Genomic DNA, 19,547 nt, shown 5'->3' with positions numbered 1-19,547 from the left:
ACTGACGCCTGTCAAAGGCGAGAAGGGTTGGGAACATGGAAGGAACAAGGGGAAGGGATTAAACAAATATATATACATGACACACATAGACACAGTGTAATATCCAGAGGGAAAGGGAGATGAGGAGTAGGTGGAGGTGAACAAAGTGAGGGAGTGAAATGGGGAAGAAAAAAGACTTTGCTTGGGGCTATGTGAGCACCATCCAGGGTGCAGATGATGATGTTTTGGATTGTACACTTGCAACCTGTATGATCTGGTGAACAAATTCCACCCCTATAAGTTCAATTAAACAAGAATGCCTTTGATAGGCACATTAGTATAGAAATATATTGGACATGGCAGAGGAAATAACCAGTGATCTTGAAGATAGCTCAGTACGAACTTATCAAACAAATGGGAAGGGAAAAAAGAATGAAGTAGCAACAGAGCACTGCACCTAAAGATTATGGGACAATTCCAAACTGTATAAAATAACAATAATTGGAATGCCAGAAACAGAACAGAGAGATAAGAGTGAAAAGGAAGTATGTGTATTTGAAGAAATAATGGCTGTAGAATTTTCTAAAATTAATGACTGAAACCAAAAAAAAAAAAAACCAGATACAAGAAATTAGAGAACACCAAGAGGGATAAATAGCAAAAAGAAAAAAAACTATACCATATTCAAAACACATAAAAAAAGAAAGAAAAGCAACAAATAAAGCAGAGGGAGGAAAATACAGCTTTCCCGAGAGAAGCAAGGTTAAAATTACAACATACTTTTAATCAGAAAATATGCAAGCAAGAGGAAACAAGAATGCAATATCTAAAGTGTTCAAAGAGAAAAACCACTAAGCTACATATATCCAGTTAAATTATCTTTCAAAAGTGGAGTAAAAGGACTTTATCAGACAAAGAGAAACAGTGAATTCAGCACCAGCAGACTTGACCTGCAAAAAATATGTCCAAACCCCATAAGAAAGGAGGAACATTGAAGAAGAAAAAACTGAGATTAAAATAAAATCATTTTTATCTTAATTAACTAAAAGTTAAATGTTTGTTCAAATCATTAATATCACTGTATTGGGTAGAAGATATTGATATATGAAATGAATGATGTCAGTGTCACAAGGATGGGATGCAGTAACTGAGACTACTCTAAGGAAGTTGCCTCTCAGTGCACTGGGCAGCACGTCAGTCTCATACTCTGGAGAGTGCTCTAAGGTACCACCCAATACAGGAAAATATATAGTGTTATTTGAAGGTTGACATAGACTAGTATAAAAATAAATACTATAAACTCTAGAGCAATAATTAAAAATTTTTAAAGACTATAATTTATACACTAATAGGGGAAATAAAATAGAATTATATAAATTTTCAAGTAAAAACAGAAAAAGGGGCAAAGAATAAATTAATAAATATCAACAAACAATAGATATGAGCTCAGCTATCTCAACGATTATTTTAACTCTGAATTAAATAACTACACAAATTAAAAGACAGATTGACACAGAAAATTAAGAAAACAAAAATCAGTATGGAATGGAAGAAGCTGAATTTAAATATAAAGATTCTCTTAGGCTAAAAGCAAGGGAAAGGAAAGGATATATCCTGCTAACACTAGCCAAAAGAAAGCTAGAGTAGCAATATTAATTTCAGACAAATTATATATACTTAGAAACTATAGAGAAGAGCCATTTAAGGCAGAAAGAAACAATACAGGAAACAGAAAATAAAAATTAATATAACTAACACCCTTAAGTCAAAGGAAAAAATTATTAATATTGACAAATCTACAGTCTTGTTAAACAAAAAAGAAAACAAGAAGACACAAATTAATCAGAAATGAAAAAGAACCCACCACTACTGATCCTATTGTCATTAAATGATCATAAAGATACATTATGAGGTAAAGGACCTACAGGGACATTTTTTTCAAAGAAGTCGTGAATGGCCAACAGTTACATGAAAAGGTGCTGAAAATCACTAATCATCTGACCAAAGGGTTCATGGGTGCTAAATTGAATATTACGTCTTAAAACATAGAAAAGAATAATGTAAACCAAAACCACAAGGAGGCATCACCTCACATGTGTTAGAATCACTGTTACCAAAATTACCAATGAGGACAAGTGTTTGAGGAGGTGGAGAAGAACAAAACCTTGTACGCTGTTGGTGGGAATGTGAATTAGCACAGCCACTCTGGAAAACTGTATGGGGGTTCCTTTCAAATTTTTTAATGGAACTATTACATAATGTAGCAATTGCACTACTGGAAATATATCTGAAGGAAATGAAATCAGTATCCGGAAGCAATCACTGCCCTCCCATGTTCACTGCAGCATTTTCACAGTAACCAGGATGTGGAAACAACCAAAGATTGATGGAATCTTATTCAGCCATAAAAAGTAAAAAAAGAAAGAAAAGGAATCCTGCAACAGCATGGACGAATCTGGAGGGTTTTATGCTACGTGAAATAAGCCAGAGTAAGAGAAACACTGTATGACATAACTTATATGTGGAACACACTTAAAATCACACCGTGGAGAGTGCTGGCTCAGGATTCCCCCTGGTGGGCTTCCTACAGAAAGCAGACAGAAGAGAGTTCAAAAACCTTTTGTTTGTAACTGCTAATGGCAACATGCTCTCTTGCTAGCCATACTTAGCATACAGTAATCAGTTAGAAAATCAACAAAACAAACAGGCGAGCACAGTAGAACTGGAGATATAAAAATAAAGGACAAACTGACAGTAACTGGGGTGGAGGGGAGGAGAGGGGGATAAGGGGGAAAAGATGGGGAAGGGTCATCAAGGAAACGTATAAAGGACCCACAGAAAAGACAATGGGGACAAGGATTGAATGTGGGAGGTGGGGGTGAGTGGGGCTGGGGAGAGTAATGGGGGAGAAAATGGGGACAACTGAAATTGAACAACAATAAAAAATAAATAAAAATAAATAAAATATCTACTTGAATGCTCAATCATTTACAAGCTTACTTTGTAGTTTAACAGTTGTTTTATGTTGTAATAAAAGTGGACACTTTTTCATCTTTTTAAATTTTTAGCCATTTTATTTGTTTACACTATTAGAGATGACCCCCGTTTTCCCCCCTTTGCTTCCCTCCACACAGCCTCTCCACCTCCCCCCACATGCTCCCACCTTGTCTTCACCACATTGTTGTCTGTGTTCACAGGCTATGCATTTACGCACATGCACTCTTTGGCTAATCTCTTCCAGTGCCCCCCACTCACTCCCCTCTGACATCTGAAGGTCGATTCCATGCCTCTGGTTTTAATTTGTTCATCAGTTTATTTTCTTCTTCAGATACCACATATGAGTAAGATCATATGGTGTTTCTACATCCATGAGCTAAAATAGAGTCCCTTCATTAATATTTAATTGTTCTTAGCCACCTCAAGTAATGTCGCCCAAGGCCATCTAACTAAAATGGTTCTGCTTAAGTACAGTGTGCATCCCTCAGCTATTTCTCTCTCCAGGGACTTTTTTTCCCTTTGATTTTCCTTAGAAAAAAATTTCCCATATTTATTTACAGTTATTCAAATAAAATACATGTGATTTTATTGGTGGATCAAGCTTCTTCCCAGGAAAATTACAAAAATAATGAGAGATACCAATGTTTTCTTTTATGTAATTTACTGTTTCAGATCTTATATTTAGGTCTTTGATCTCATTAGAATTAATTTTTGTACATGGGGACAAATGGTAGTCTACTTTTATTCTTTTGCATGTGGCTTCACAATTTTTCCAGCACCATTTATTGAAGAGGCTTGCTTTTTCCCATTGTATGTTTTTGGTTCCTTTGTTGAAAATTATTTGCCCATAAACATGTGGTTTTATTTCTGGGTTCTCAATTCTATTCCATTGGTCTGTGTGTCTGTTTTTCTGCCAATACCATGCTGTTGTGATTATTGTAGCTCTGTAGTATAATTTGAAGTGAGGTAGTGTGATACCTCTGGCTTTGTTCTTTCTTCTCAAGATTGCTTTGGCTTTTTGAGGTCTTTTGTGGTTCCATACAAATCTGATGATTTTTTGTTATATTTCTTTTAAAAATAAGTTTGAGAATTTCATGTGGATTGTATTAAATATGTATATTGCTTTGGCTAATATAAGTACATTGATTCTTCCAGTCCATGAACATGGAATGTCTGTCTATTTCCTGGTTTCTATCTCAATCTCTTTTACTAGTGCTTTGTAGTTTTCAGTATATAGGTCCTTCATATCCTTTGTTAAGTTTATTCCTAGGTATTTTATTCTTTGGGTTGAAATTGCAGAAGAAAATTTTTTTCATATCTTTTTCTAAAGGTACATTGTTAGTATATAGAAAAGTAGTGGATTTTTGTACGTTGCTGCATCCTTCAAATTTACTGTATTTTTTATTGTTTCTAATAGTATTTCGGTGCAGTCAGTAGGGTTTTCTATCAAAATAATCATTTCATCTGCAAAAAGTGACACTTTTACTTCTTCATTTCCAATTTGGATGACTTTTATTTCTTTCTCTTGCCTGATTGCCCTGCCTAGGGCTTCCAGTTCTATGTTAGATAAGAGTGTAAGAGTGGGCATCCTTGTCTTGTATCTTATCTTAGAGAAAAACCTTTCAGTTTTTCAACACTGAAGATAGCTTAGGGTTTGTCATATAGGGCCTCACTAAGTTGAGGTGTGTTCCTTCTATACCCAAGTTACTGAGTGTTTTAATCATAAATGGATGATGTATCTTATCGAATTTTTTTCTGTGTGTATTGATAAGAATGTATGATTTTTATCTTTTATTTTGTTAATATAATATGTTATATTGATTTGTTTGTATATTTTGAGCCATTCTTGTGCCCCTGGAATTTGATCATGATGTATAAATATTTTTTAGTCAATTGCATTTATTTTTTTAATTCTTGTTCAAATACAGTTTACTCTATTTTCACCCCACCACTCGCCCCTTGCCCCAGCCATTCCAGCCCCTCCCAATCCTACCCCCTTTGGCCTTGTCCATGTGTCCTTTATACATGTTCCTTGACAACCCTGACCCGCAATCATCATGTGTAATTTTTAATGTATTGTTGTATTCCATTTGCTAGTATTTAGTTTAGGATTTCTGCATCTACATTCATCTGAGATATTGGTCTGTAGTTTGTGTGGGTGGGTGTGTCTGTATGTTATTTTTGTGAGGTTTGGGGTTTGGTGGAGTGGCCCAGTGGTCTAAGTTGCTGAAATTAAAATCTTCACAGTTCTTTGCATTGTATATCTCTCATGTTAAATGTTTTTTAAAAACCCACTTCCCAAGGGTACCTAATTAAAATTATTCAACAAAATCTGGAGGGCACTGATCTGTGCCATTCCTCTCCTGAGACATTTTACCTCTGTTTTTCTGCAAGAGTCCCCTGTCACTATTTTTAGGAAAAATATTTTTAGGAATATTTTTAGGAAAAAAAATATAAAACCAGTCCGTTTTGGAAACAATAGTTAGAAAACCAAGTCTTCCTGCTGGAAGGTAAAGAATGTAAAAAAATAATTATAACCCATCATCCTTTTACTAAAGCTACTGAGAGCCAAGTAAGATTTTCCTAACATCTAAGATTAGGATGTTATTTTTATGTAAATTTTACAAAACAGGAGATAACTAAATGTGTGGCTTTGGATTGTGCAACTGGAGATAGTTCTTTACATTTTGAGCATTTTCTTTCTCACAAACTTTTACTCCTATGCCATGCAGCTCACCTCTTTTCCATAGCTGTTATTTCTTGCTTTTCACTCATGGTTTTGAGCTCTTGTCTTATGAACAAAGAGCTTTACTTAACCAGAAAAATACAAGACTTTCTCACCTTTGTTTATCTACTTCACTGCTATTTTCACAATCCCCCATTTTCCTTTTTCTTCCTCACTTTCTTTTTCTTTTATGTATTTAGTTTTGGGGGGAGTGTTACCCACATTCCAAGAAAATTTAGTCTCTGATTCAGCTGTCACCTGTTCAAAACTTAAGACAGGGCTCTATTTTCTGCTTCCCTCGCCCATTTCCAAGACTCTAGCTTTGCTCCTAAATGACTTAGTACAAGGGCCACACAGTTACACAAGGAAAAATGTTGCAAACCTACCTTAATCTCAGTCTTTGAGACTTAATATACATTGACTACTTGGGACTACCCATAGAGCTTTTGCCACCATGTCCCCAACTCTTTCCTTGATGACAAGTTGCAGGACCTCTTGAATACTTTGCTTGCACTCTGGATGTAGCACCTTCTACCAACAACTGGGAATATGTCATCTTTCTACCTGGGCCTCCTTACTTCAAGAATTTTGTACTGGACTTATTCCCCTGCGTGCCTCATCTCACTCTATGTAACCCGTGTCATCCCAGCAAATTCTACCTACACACTACAAAAGTATGTTATTACATAAGAAAATCAAAGGCAGAAACAAGTTGTGAAGTCTTCATAGACTTCAAATATTCTATTGCCTTAATTTAATTATCAGTGTTTGATGCTTATTTTGTAGCATCAAACACTGACAGCTAAAGAAAGGCAACAGAGTACTTTGGTTTCCGCAGTCAAATTGCTACCACATGGGATTATATTATTGTAAGTATATTTTTCATTTCTCACCTCACTTATTTCTTCCATTTTCTAATCAGTTTATAACTTAGATCACTTAAGTTTGATTGTTAGAATCCCTTCTAAAAAGCAACAGATTATTATTTAATTCAAAAAGAAAAACTTTACATTCTGTTTGTTTGTTTAGGAATATATACATATAAATATATGGGTGTATTAGTTTTTTAGGCAATGATTCCTTTGTTAAGTTACTAATTCTCTCTATAGGCAGTGCTGACATGAAATATCCTGAAAAAAATTGTGGCAAATAACTAAAAAAACAGACTTCAAAATGTTTTATATTCAGAGAATCATTAGAACATGTGGACATTGGTAAAAATATTCTAATAAAAATAAAATATTATTTTATATTTTATACCTGTTTCATATTCATATGAATAATTTTTTAAAGAACAGAAAACATATTTGACAAGTATATATTTCTAATACAGATGCATTTATTAGACCTATCAAGTGACTCAATATTAAATAAGTAGTGATATACAAGGTAGATGTTATGTATAACTGTTTTTATCCCGGCTCACATATATTTTCATAATTCAGTAGAACTTGGCAGCTAACTTATTGGCCCATTCCATTATGTATTTCTTAAGCCAGCAGAGTTGATTTTAAAGAAAAAGTAATCATGCACGCACTACACCATTGTTTCTTGTATGCATTGACAGACGTGGAAGAAGGCAGCAATAAGAAATGAAAAATCAAACATCTGTGAAAGAGTTCATTCTTCTGGGATTAACAGATGACCCACAGCTAAATGTTTTAGTTTTTCTATTTCTGCTCTTCACATATATACTGAGTATAACTGGAAACATGACGATTATCACCCTTACTCTGATGGATATGCACCTCAAAACCCCCATGTACTTTTTCCTTAGGAATTTCTCTTTCCTAGAAGTCTTATTCACAACAGTTTGCATTCCTAGATTCCTGGTAAGTATTGTAACAGGGGATATGACCATTTCCTATAATTCCTGCATGGCCCAGGTGTTTTTCTTGATTCTCCTTGGTTCAACAGAATTTTTCCTTCTGACTGCTATGTCCTACGATCGGTACGTGGCTATCTGTAAGCCACTGCATTACACCGTAATAATGAATAGCAGAACCTGCAACCAGCTCGTGATCCGTTCTTGGCTGGCTGGATTTCTCATTATTTTTCCACCTGTGATCATGGGACTTCAGCTGGATTTCTGCGACTCCAACATCATTGACCACTTCACCTGTGACTCTTCTCCTATGCTACTGATCTCCTGCACAGACACAGCATTCCTAGAGCTCATGGGATTTTTTCTGGCACTATTCACACTTATGGTAACCTTAACATTAGTGATTCTTTCCTATGCATTCATCCTTAAAACAATTCTGAGAATCCCTTCTGCTGAGCAAAGAAGAAAGGCCTTTTCCACTTGTTCCTCACACGTGATTGTGGTCTCTATTTCTTACGGAAGTTGCATTTTCATGTACGTCAAAACTTCAGCAAAAGAGGGAGTGGCTTTGACCAAAGGTATAGCTGTGCTCAATACTTCTGTTGCCCCAATGCTAAATCCATTTATTTACTCCTTGAGAAACCAACAGGTAAAGCAGTCCTTTAAGAATTTGGTAAAAAAAATGCTTCTCAAATAAATTTTTATCATAAAGACAAGTACCGTATGATCTCACCTATAAGAGGAACCTAATCAACCAAAAAACAAATGAGCAAAATAGAACGAGAGACTTGGAAATACAGAACAACCAGAGGGAAGGGGGGAGAGGGCTAAGTGGGGAAAGAAGGGGAAGGGGCAAGTCAAGGAACATGAATAGAGGGCTCATGGACATGGACAAAGGCAGGGGGTGACTGTGGGAGTGGGGGATGGAGTAGGGGTGAGGAATGGGGAAAAAGGTGGGACAACTGTAACTCAAAACCAATAAATAATAAAAAAAAAATTGTAAAGATGACCTAAAATGAAAAAAATAAAATAAAGTGTGTATAGTTGGTCCCTGAAAAAAAAAAAAGAAATTTAAGGCCTGAACTTTATTTAAATGGAACCTTGTGCCTTACATAAAATAAACATTAATATATCTCTCCATCCATTACTGTACTCTACTGCCTTTTCTTTCAAGTTTTTTCTTCATTTATATCATTTTGACCTCTCTTAGCTCAACTATCTTTATTCAGATTTGTAATTGTTATTCTATTACAATTGTCCCAATTTTTGCCCCTTTGCCCTCCTCTCCCCAGCCTACCCCCTGCTCCCACCATCAATCTCCACACTGTTCTCCATGTCCATGGGTCATTCATACATGTCTTTTGACTAGTCCCTTCTTTCCACCATTTTCAACTATCTTTTTAAATTTACATGCCCTGAAAATTTTCTGAGCATGAGTAATTTGATGTTCCATAAATGAGAAGGCCATTTCCAAAGAATGCCAGAATTTATTTTTAAAAATCATCAAAGAACTTTCCCTTCGGACACTAATCAAAAGCTAAATAAAAGTTATCATCAAGGAATTCTGAAAAGTTATTTATTCCAGTGGATATGCACAGAGTATTAAAATGAGATTTTCCGTGAGGAAAAGTCTCCTACTTCTAATGTCGTTCTATTTGTCCTTGTATCTCCTTCCTTTAGTTTTTACATTATGAATGTTTATGCTACTTGGGATATAGGTGTTATATCTTCATTGCCACTTCCATCCTTTAATATTATAACATATCTTTTTAATGTTTTTTGGATAAAATTTCAATGTTACCACATGTATGGCATTGATATTTCTGTAAGACCCCAATGCTCTCACCACAAAGCATCTTTAATAAACAACCCTGATGATTATGAACCTATCAGTCCATAACCTATTACTTTCTTTTTATTTGTTGATGCTGAGCCTAGAGCACATCTAAGGTTTCCCTTGGGAATAACCTGGCATGTCTTTGGTTTCCTAAGACCCAATATCCTCCCTTTTGACACTTTTGGCAATTAAAACATTATGCTCTCTATCTCCCAGATAGTTCTTCCATTTTCTGGTATATTGATGATACCCTAAAATGCTTTTCAGTGTCTGTATGGTTACAGTATTTTTAAAAATATATCTTTTCCAGAATTCTTGTTAACATTGGAGATTGTGGTTTTACTTATGTTTGCTCTGTTCAAACCTTTACCCAATTTTTTTCTGTAAGTACTTAATTATAGATCTATACTTCTAAAAATAAACCTTCATTTAATGTTCATCCATCTGCCTCTTTCCCATCTTCTTTCACAAGTGATGCATGAACACAAAAGATCATTTAATTTACCATCAGGACACTTTTCCTAATATTCATCTAAATTCTCAGTGCTTGGATTCTCTTTTTTTACCATTAAAAATGGCTTCTTCTAACAAGTGCTAATAGAAACAGGGTCATACTTAATCAAAAGCAGGTAAAAATTAACAAACTATTGCAGAGTATTAATATCTAAAACACCCACATGATATTTACATTTTTCTATCTTAGCAAAATCATTTACTACATCTGCTTGCAAAAAGGATTTTGCTCAACTTGATTTGCTCAACTTCAGTGAGAGTTGAGAAGCAAAATAGACTCTCTTTTACATGTGACTTTTCTGGCTATAACAGAATTTTTATTATTTTCTCTCTTTGCTTTATAAGGCTTTTCATTTTTCAGTTGTTGCTTGGGAGAATCTATGTAAATCCAAATGCTTGCTGTGCATCTATTGATGAAGACATGACTCAAGCAATTTAGTGCTCAGTAAAGTCCAGGTCCTTCAGTGCATATGGGCAGAGAGAAATAGTGAGCTAGTAAGTGCGTACCAACCAGTTATGAAAGATATACATACATATTCTATAAAATTCAAAATATAATTTACAAATAAAATATACAATAAAATTCATTATAAATTTTATATATCCAATAGATTTCTACAGAATTATTTCATTGATTTTTAACAATTGCATATCCAAAACCAACCACAATTTGACAAATGTAGTTGAATTTAACACTATGTAGTTCAGCTCGGCATGCAAATGCACAACTATAGTCAGATGTGTCAATACACTCAATAGCTTATAGAAAAAATTATAAAAATAGCAAGTAAGGATATGGAAGACTTCAACAACAGAATGAACCAAATTGATCTAATTGACATTTTCAGAATATTGCACCAAACAACAACAGGGTATTTATTCTGTCCAGTGTCACACAAAATGTGAAAGGGAATAATAAAGACTAATGGGGAAATTAATGAAATAAAAGTCAGAAAAATACATTTTAAAATATCAATTAAACCAAATCTGGCCACTTAAGAATACCATAAATTTGATAAATTTTTAGCCAGACTGATGATACAAAATACAGAGAAAATAGAAATTACCAGTATCAGGGATGGCCAAGGTTATACCACTGATATTTCACAGTAATTAAATGGATAACATGGAGATTTTTGAACAATGCTATGCTAATTAATTAAAAATAAATAAATAATATGAAAAATTCTTTGAAAGACATAAACAATAAAAGCTCACTCAAAAAATAGATATGATAGGCCTATATCTATTGTAGATATTAAACTTAAAATTTAAAAAAATATTTGACAAAGAAAACTGCATTCACTGGTAAATGCTATTCTTTCAGAAACCTACACTAATAATTGTTTATTAGTTTAACACTAACACTATCCCAGAATATATTGGAATAGAGAATATTTTCTATTTTATCCTATGAGAAGAATTATCCTTATCACAAAACTAGAAAATACACATTATATGGAAAAAAGTGCCTAATCTCGACAATGAATACAGTTACAATGTCTTAAAATAAATGGCAAAGCTCTGATCACTGTGGCTAAATTGACTGGGTATTGTCCCACAAAGCAAAAGGTTGCTGGTTCAACAGAGCCCAGAAATAAACCCAAGTCTCTATGTTCAATTAATTTTTGACAAAGGGGGCAGCAGTCTAAATTGGAGTAAAAATAGCCTCTTCAACAAATGGTGTTGGGAGAGCTGGACAGCTACATGCAAAAAAAATGACTCGAGCACCAACTTATACCATACACAAAAATAAATTGAAGTGGACAAAAGGCTTAAATATAAGTTTTGACACCATTAAAGTCATAGAAGAAATCATAGGCAGGAAAATCTCGGATATTTCACACAGCAGTATTTTCACTGATATGTCCCCTGGATCAAGAGACATAAAGGAAAGAATAAACAAATGGGATCTCATCAAAATAAAAAGCTTCTGCATGACTGAAGAAAACAGTATTAAAATAAAAAGAGAACCAACTGTACAGGAAAACATACTTGCCAATGATACCTCAGACAAGGGTTTAATCTCCAAAATATTTAAAGAACTCACTTGACTCCACTCCAGGAAGACAAACAACCCAATTAAAAATGGGCAAAGGACTTGAACAGACACTTCTCCAAGGAGGACATACAGAGGGCCTAGAGACATATGAAAAGATGCTCAGTATCACTAGCTATCAGAGAGATGCAAATTAAAACCACAATGACATACCACCTCACACCCAATCAGATGACCATCATACCAAAGCAACAAACAAGTGTTGGAGAGGTTGTGGAGAAAAGGGCACCCTACTGCACTGTTGCTGAGATTGTAGACTGGTGCAACCCCTATGGAAAACAGTATGGAATTTCCTCAGAAAACTAAAAATGGATCTGCCTTTTGACCCGGTAATTCCACTGTTAGGATTATATCCTAAGAGCCCTGAAACACCAATCCAAAAGAACCTATGCACTCCAATGTTCATAGCAGCACAATTTACAATAGCCAAGTGCTGGAAGCAACTTAGGTGCCCATCAGTAAATGAATGGATCAAAAAACTATGGTACATTTACACAATGGAATTCTATGCAGCAGAAAGAAAAAAGGAGCTCCTACCCTTTCTGACAACATGGATGGAACTGGAGAGCATTATGCTAAGTGAAATAAGCCAGGCGGTGAAAGACAAATACCATTTGATCTCACCTTTAACAGGAACCTAACTAATTAAACACAGAAGCAAGCAAAATATAACCAAAGACACTGAAATTGAGAAGAGGCCAAAAGTGACCAGAGGGGAGAGGGGAGGGAATTTCAGGGTAAAAGGGGGAAGGGTTTGTAGGAACAACTATAAAGGACACATGGACAATAACAGGGGGTAGGGTGGGATGGTGTAATGGGAAGGAGGTGGGGAGGGCTGGGGGTTAAGCTGGGAGGGGGAAAGGCAGAGAACTGTACTTGAATAACAATAAAATTAGAGAAGAAGAAAAAAAGGTTGCTTGTTCAATTGGTGGTCAGGGAACAGGGTTGTGGGTTCAGTACCCACTTAGGGAGCATATGAGAGGCAACCAGTTGATGTTTCTCTCCCATACTGATGTTTCCCTCCCTCTCTTTATTCCTCCCTTCTCCTCTCTCTAAAATAAATAAAGAAAATCTGTTTAAAATTAATAAAATAAATGGCCAAAGTATAATAATATATAAAACTTTTAACTAATTTTTGTCAAATGAAGCTTATCTCAATAGTTGCAGAGAAACAACTGAAAACATCTAACATGTATATTTGACAATAAACAAAAACCTTCCAGCAAGGGTATCTAATTAGCAGCAAATACCAAAAGACATCCAAAAAATCAGGATATTCTCAAGATCTATTCATATTGTCACAAATGGCAGTATTTCATCTTTGCTTATGACTGAGTAGTATTCCACTGTATTTATGTACCACCTTTTCTTTATCCAATCATCTACCAAGGGACACTTCTTTTGTTTCCATATCTGGACCATTGTGAATAATGCTGTAATGAATGTAGGGGTGTACATATCATTGCAAATAAATGTTTTCAAAATTTTGGGGTAGATAACCAGAATAGGGATTGCTGGTTCATATGGTAATTCTATTCTTAATTTTCTGATGAACCGCCATACTGTTTTCCATAGTGGCTGTACCAGTTTACATCTCAACAGTGAATGAGGGTCCTTTTCCTCCACAACCTCTCCAACAGTGTCATTACTTGCCTTGTAACTGGTGTGAGGTGGTTTCTCATTGTAGTTTTGATTTGCATTTCCCTAATAGCTAGTGAAGCTGAGCATTTTTCTTATATCTCATGGCCATTTGTATGTCTTCTTGGGAGAACTGTCGGTTCAGATTCTCTGCCATTTTTTAATTGGATTCTTTGGTTTTTTTCATGTTGAGTCCTGTGAGTTCTAATTATATTTTGAATATCAACCCCTTGCTGGAGCTGCTGTTTGCAGTAAATCTTGAGAATATCATTCTAAGCAAAATAAGTCAGGCAAAAAACATAAAAAAACCATATGATTTCACTCACGTGTGGGATATAACTGAAAGCAACAAATGAACGAACAAACAAGAAAAACAAAGAAAAACTTCCTTTCTCTTGCTGCTTTTAAGATTCTCTCTTTATCTTTAAACTTTGGCATTTAAATTATGTGTCTTGGAGTGTGCCTCTTTGCATCCATCTTGTTTGGGATTCTCTGGACTTGCATGTCTATTTCCTTCACCAAATTAGGGAAGTTTTCTTTCACTATTTTTGCAAACAGATTTCCAGTTTCTTGTTTTTTCTTTTCTCCTTCTGGCCACCCCTAGGATACAAATATTGGAATGCTCGAAGTTGTCCCAGAGGCTGCTGACACTATCCTCAGGTTTTGCTTTTGTTTTTGGATTCTTTTTTCTTCTTCATGTTTCTGTTTGGTTGTTTTTTGCTTCCTTATGTCCCAAATCATTGATTTGATTCTCGGCTTCATCCATTCTACTGTTCTTTCCTGTAAATTGTTCCTTATTTCAACTAGTGTGTGCTTTGTTTCTGACTGGTTCTTTTTTATGCTGTCTTTTTTATGTCCTCACTAAGTTCCTTGAGCATCCTTGTAACCAGTATTTTGAACTCTGCATCTGATAGATTATTTACTTCCATTTGGTTTACTTCTTTTTCTGGAGTTTTGATCTGAATTTTTCATTTGGGCTATGTTTCTTTGTCTCCTCTTTTTGGCAGCCTCCTTGTGTTTGTTTCTGTGTAGTAGGTAGAGCTACTATCACTCCCTGTCTTGGTAGCATGGCCTCATATAGTAGGTGTCCTGTTGGATCCAGTGGCCTGGCCTCTTCTATCACCCAAGCAGGGTACTTGAGGTGTGCCCTCATGTGGGCTGAGTACATCCTCCTCTTGTTGAGCCTTGGTGGCTGCTGGCAGGTCAATTGGAGAGCTTTACCCAGACCAGTCAGCTCCAAGGACTGGTTGTTACCACTGACCACCAACCTCCACCTTCTGTGGCAGATCAGCTGTGTGGGGACAGAGTAATGGTGCTCCAGTGTGGTCTGTAGCTCTCCACTGGGTGTCCAGGCTCAGGGCTTTCCCAGGTGGTGCAAGCCTAGGTCAGCCCCCACCTTTTTATGCCCAGGGCCACTCTGCATGGGCAATAAAGCAATCTAAGATGGCTGCTACTCATGCTGGGCTTGGAGTTTCCCAGGTGAAGCTAAGCTGTGCACCTAAGCTGGCTGTTGCCAAGTGTTGAATCTGGGGCCATTTAGCAAGAGGTGAGGGAGTTGGGGGTTCACTGAGACCAGCTGTTACTTGTTTGGGAGGATTTAGCAAGTTGTAAGGCATGAGCCAAGACTAGCTATTCATGTGGAAAAGCTGCTGTTAACAGCTTGGTTAGGCACAAAAAAAAATGCTACCTGATTCCTTCCTGAAGCAAGTGAGATACATTTATGAGCTCAGCTCTGATAAATTTAGGAAGCTATAGGGAGAGCAAATAATGCAAGAATTGACAAAATTCCCTCATGATGCATTTTGAAGAGAGGAATTGTGGTCGTTATATGATTTAGAAGATAAATTGAAATGTGGGTTAACAGAAAACATAGTCATTTTTACAATAGTCCCTGATTGATTTGAGTCATAGTTTACACTTAAATATTTTTCTTAAATAAAAAATATTTTTATGTTAATGTTTTAGATAGGAAATGATTCCTTCATTTTTACTTATTTTATAAAACTAATTCACTTTTGTACACTCATGATTTAAAAATTAAAGATTTGTTCAACATCCCCCTTGTCATAAACTATCCATGTCTCAATCAAAAAATTCAATCTGTGAAATATAATGAGCACACTTCCAAAAATATTTTGGTTTGGAATTTAAAGATCATGCATTTTATGATTTTGCTGGTATTGCTTAAAATATAGGTTTTCCAAAAACATTTTATCAAAAAAAAAAAAAAAACAGACACACTGTAAGAAGTTTTGAGTATAATGTTAAAGATGATTTTGTCTAATTGTTTTAATTTTTGTGTTTCATTTGTATCTTGTTTGATTTCTTTCTGTCTTTATTTTCTTTATTATTGTTGTTCAAATTCAGTTGTCCTCATTTTCCCCCCATTACTCTCTTCCACCTAACCCACCCGCACTTCCCACATTCAATCTCCTCCTCCCCCGTTTTCTTTGTCAGTGTGTCCTTTATACATATTCCTTGATGACTCTTCCCCTTCTTTTCCCCTTTATCCCCCGCCCCCATGCCCCTCTGGGCAATGTCAGTTTGTTCTTTATTTCCATGTCTCTGGTTCTATTTTGCTTTTTGTGTATTTGTTTTGTTGATTAGGTTTGTTGATTAAGGGAAACATTATACAAATCTCCCTGGAGACAAAATAATATAGTGCATCTATAATGCAATTAATTTTGGCAACACACTTTAGGCATTAGGTATTTGAGGAATATGAAAGGTTTTCTCAGGCTCTGCTGAGGAAGAAATGCCAATCAGCCACAAAATTAGGCAGTACAGAGCTTTACTGAGGTTTGCGACCCCGCGAGATTCTCCAGTCCCACGGAGGGGCCGAGGAAGTCATGCAGAAGCAAGGAATATGTTGGGGTTTTTTGCACCAAATTCTGATTGGCTCCCTCGGGGGCTAGGGATTGGTCTCCTGGAAGAAAGCTGCAGTCCATCATTGGTGGTTCCCCTCGGGCTCAGGCTGCCAGGTGGATATCCCCGCCCATCCTGACATTCCGACCTCTTTGATAGGATAAGGGGCAGGCTTAGGTTGCCAGGAGGATATCCCTGCCCATCCTGACAGAATATAGTATTCTATCTATAATATTAGAATTTGCATGAAGCAGAAGGAATGACTGATCAAAAATTATCTCTTCCTTAAGCATTTTTCAAATATTTCTTCAAATCATCATTTTAAAGAAGGGAGACTTTATCTGCGTTAAGTAAGTAAGTAATCAAAAATATGTAACAGGGGCCCTGGTCAGGGCACATACCTAGGTTGCAGGTTTAATCCCCCATTGGGGTACATATAGGAGGCAACTTATCAATGTCTCTCTCTCTCTCTTTCACTTCCTATCTCTCTAAAAACCAATGAATATATCCTCAGGTGAGAAATATACATATATTTATATATATCAGAATTATAAAAGCTGTGATTAAAATCTAAGATTTATTAGTAATATAAAGCAAATTAATTGCTGATATGGATTTGCAAATTTGATGAATAACTATGTTGTCACATTTTGTTAATGCATATTTTATTGTTCGTTGTGCTGAATAAGAACACTACAAATGTATCTGAAATCACCGATACCATATGATGTCACCTATAAGTGGAACCTAAGCAACAAAACAAACAAGCAGGCAAAATATAACCAGAGACGTTGAAATAAAGAACAAAATGACAGTAAACAGAGGAGAGTGGGAAGAGGGATAATGGAGGAAAATAGGGGAAGGGCTATCAAGGAACATGTATAAAGGACACATGGACAAAGCCAAAGGGGGTAGATTCAAGGGTAAGAGGCAGGGATGGGTGGGGTGGGGGGCTGTGGTGGGGAAAAATGGAGACAAAATAAAGTTTTGAAATGAAGCCAATTAAAATTTATCATCTATGGGAAAAAAAGATCATATCAGGAGTTGATATCCATGGTTATTTTAACCTACAGACTGAAGAATTTAACCATGCCAAAGAAGACATCAGTAAGCAAATTCATTCTTCTGGGACTTAGTTACAAAACTTAGCAGTGATGTTCTTCCTTCTGCTGTTCACCTACTTGTTCAGTGTGACTGGAGACATGACCATCATCATGTTAACAATAATTCCCATGTATTTCTCCCTCAGGAATTACTCTTTCTTAAAAATTCTATTCACAACTGTCTGCATTTCCAGGTTTCTGGTCAGTATCACTACAAGAGACACAACTACTTCCCATAATGCTCGTGCGACACAATTTTTTTTTTGCCCTCTGCTTCTGGGCTCCACAGATTTTTGTCTTCTGGCTGTAATGTCTTATAATTGTTATGTGGCTATCTGCAAACCTCTACATTACATAACTATCATGAGTAACAAAGTCTGTAATCAACTTGAAATTAGCTCCTGGCTGGCTGCTTTCCTCGTTGTCTGTCCCTCTGTGAGTATGGGCCTCCAGCTGGATTTCTGTGAGTCAAATATTATTGACCACTTCATTTGTGACTTTTTCCCTATGCTGCTAATTGCTTCCACAAAATTTCTACAGATTATGACATTTTTCTTAGCAGTATTCACACTCATGGTAACTTTGGCCATGGTGATTCTCTCTTAGACAATCATCCTTTGAACAATTCTGAAGATGCCCTCTGCTCGGCAAAGGAAAAAGTCCTTTTCTGCTTGTGCTTCTCATATGATTATGGAATCCATTTCGTTTTTTTAAAGATTTTATTGATTCATTTTTAGAGAGAGGATTAAGGGAAGGAGAAAGAGAAGAAGAGAAAACATCAATGCGTGGATGCCTCTCACGAACCCCCTACTGGAGATCTGGCCTGCAACCCAGGCATGTGCCCTGGTTGGAGATCAAACCAGCAACCCTGTGGTTCAGAGGCCAGCACTCCATCCACTGAGCCACACCAGCCAAGGCTGGTTTCCATTTCTTTTGGGAATTTCCATTCTTATGGAAGATGTGTGACAACATCTGCAAAAGAATATGTGGCTTTGAGCAAAGAGATAGCAGTTCTTAATCACTCTGCTGCTCTCATGCTGAATCCTTTTATTTATGCTTTAAGGAACCAGCAGGTGAAACAGGCCCTTCAGGATTTCAACAAATAGATGTTACCAAACAAACATTAACTAATATAAAATCTGTAACTGAAACCACAAATAAACCACATGCTATGAGAAAACTAAAATACTTTAAGCATATAATATTGGGTGGTCAAAGAATTCAAAGTCATTTTATGGCTCTTCTTTAATTTCATTTTTCTACATTCAAATATATTTTTCTGTATTCTTTACCTTTTTTCTTTTTTGTAATTTTCCCAAGTCTATATAGCCATCTATTTTACACAGGTAAAACATAAGGAGATTGTGAGGTGTGACTTTAACTAAGTACTGGTCTTTAATCTCAAAATATGAATAGCAAATTCCAGATAACCTATTTAAATCTTACATCAAAATCAGTGATCCGAAATAAAATGCTGGCAACCAAGAGCTAATGAATGGAATACTTAGAGCACTATATTTTATGACAATGTCTGGCAATGGACTGACTCTCATTCTGTTGAATCAGGCATTCAGGAGCTGTACAGGGAAATAAATAATTGATGAATAATTATCAATGAATATGAAAATGGGTAATTTTAAGCTGTCAGGTACTTTCCCACAAACTCTGCTCCATCAGAAATATTTATCTAGATATTTACAGAATACACACGTTCTATTAAACAATAAACTGAAATTATGAGAGGCTACAGTGGTCCTGGAGGGTGATGTCTTGTGAGTGCTCTAAACATGGTTACTGGAGATTGGGGGAAGATGGCGGCGAGATAGGTGGGAGCAGATTACACTTCCCCTCGGCAGCAGTGAAACACCTAGCTGATCTGATGAACAGAGCGAACAGCCAACGGTATTCCAGCATATATGAAGATCGGAGACCAAAGATAGAGGACATTGAAAGATCTGATGGTAAGAAGAGTGCTTAAGGACAATAAGGTCCCCGGGACCTGCGTG

General features: G+C 36.1%; 3 protein-coding genes across 3 annotated transcripts in view; all 3 read left to right on the top strand.

The window, feature by feature from the left end:
- Positions 1 to 19,547, top strand: part of LOC112296808 (olfactory receptor 6C3) — a 107,180-nt gene that overhangs the window by 22,945 nt on the left and 64,688 nt on the right. The gene's annotated exons all lie outside the window — the stretch shown is intronic.
- LOC128780561 (olfactory receptor 6C3-like) overlaps positions 1 to 19,547 on the top strand; it is a 100,755-nt gene that overhangs the window by 65,094 nt on the left and 16,114 nt on the right. The window lies entirely within an intron of this gene.
- LOC128780567 (olfactory receptor 6C65-like) lies at positions 6,505 to 8,223 on the top strand. The gene is made up of 2 exons (XM_053921399.1): positions 6,505 to 6,570; positions 7,269 to 8,223. Exon 2 carries the CDS (start codon positions 7,294 to 7,296, stop codon positions 8,221 to 8,223), a length of 930 nt encoding a protein of 309 aa, XP_053777374.1. The 5' UTR covers positions 6,505 to 6,570; positions 7,269 to 7,293.

The sequence above is a fragment of the Desmodus rotundus genome, chromosome 3, assembly GCF_022682495.2.
Source record: "Desmodus rotundus isolate HL8 chromosome 3, HLdesRot8A.1, whole genome shotgun sequence".
NCBI classification, from domain to species: Eukaryota; Metazoa; Chordata; class Mammalia; order Chiroptera; family Phyllostomidae; genus Desmodus; species Desmodus rotundus.
This window is presented reverse-complemented; position numbering and strand designations above follow the sequence as displayed.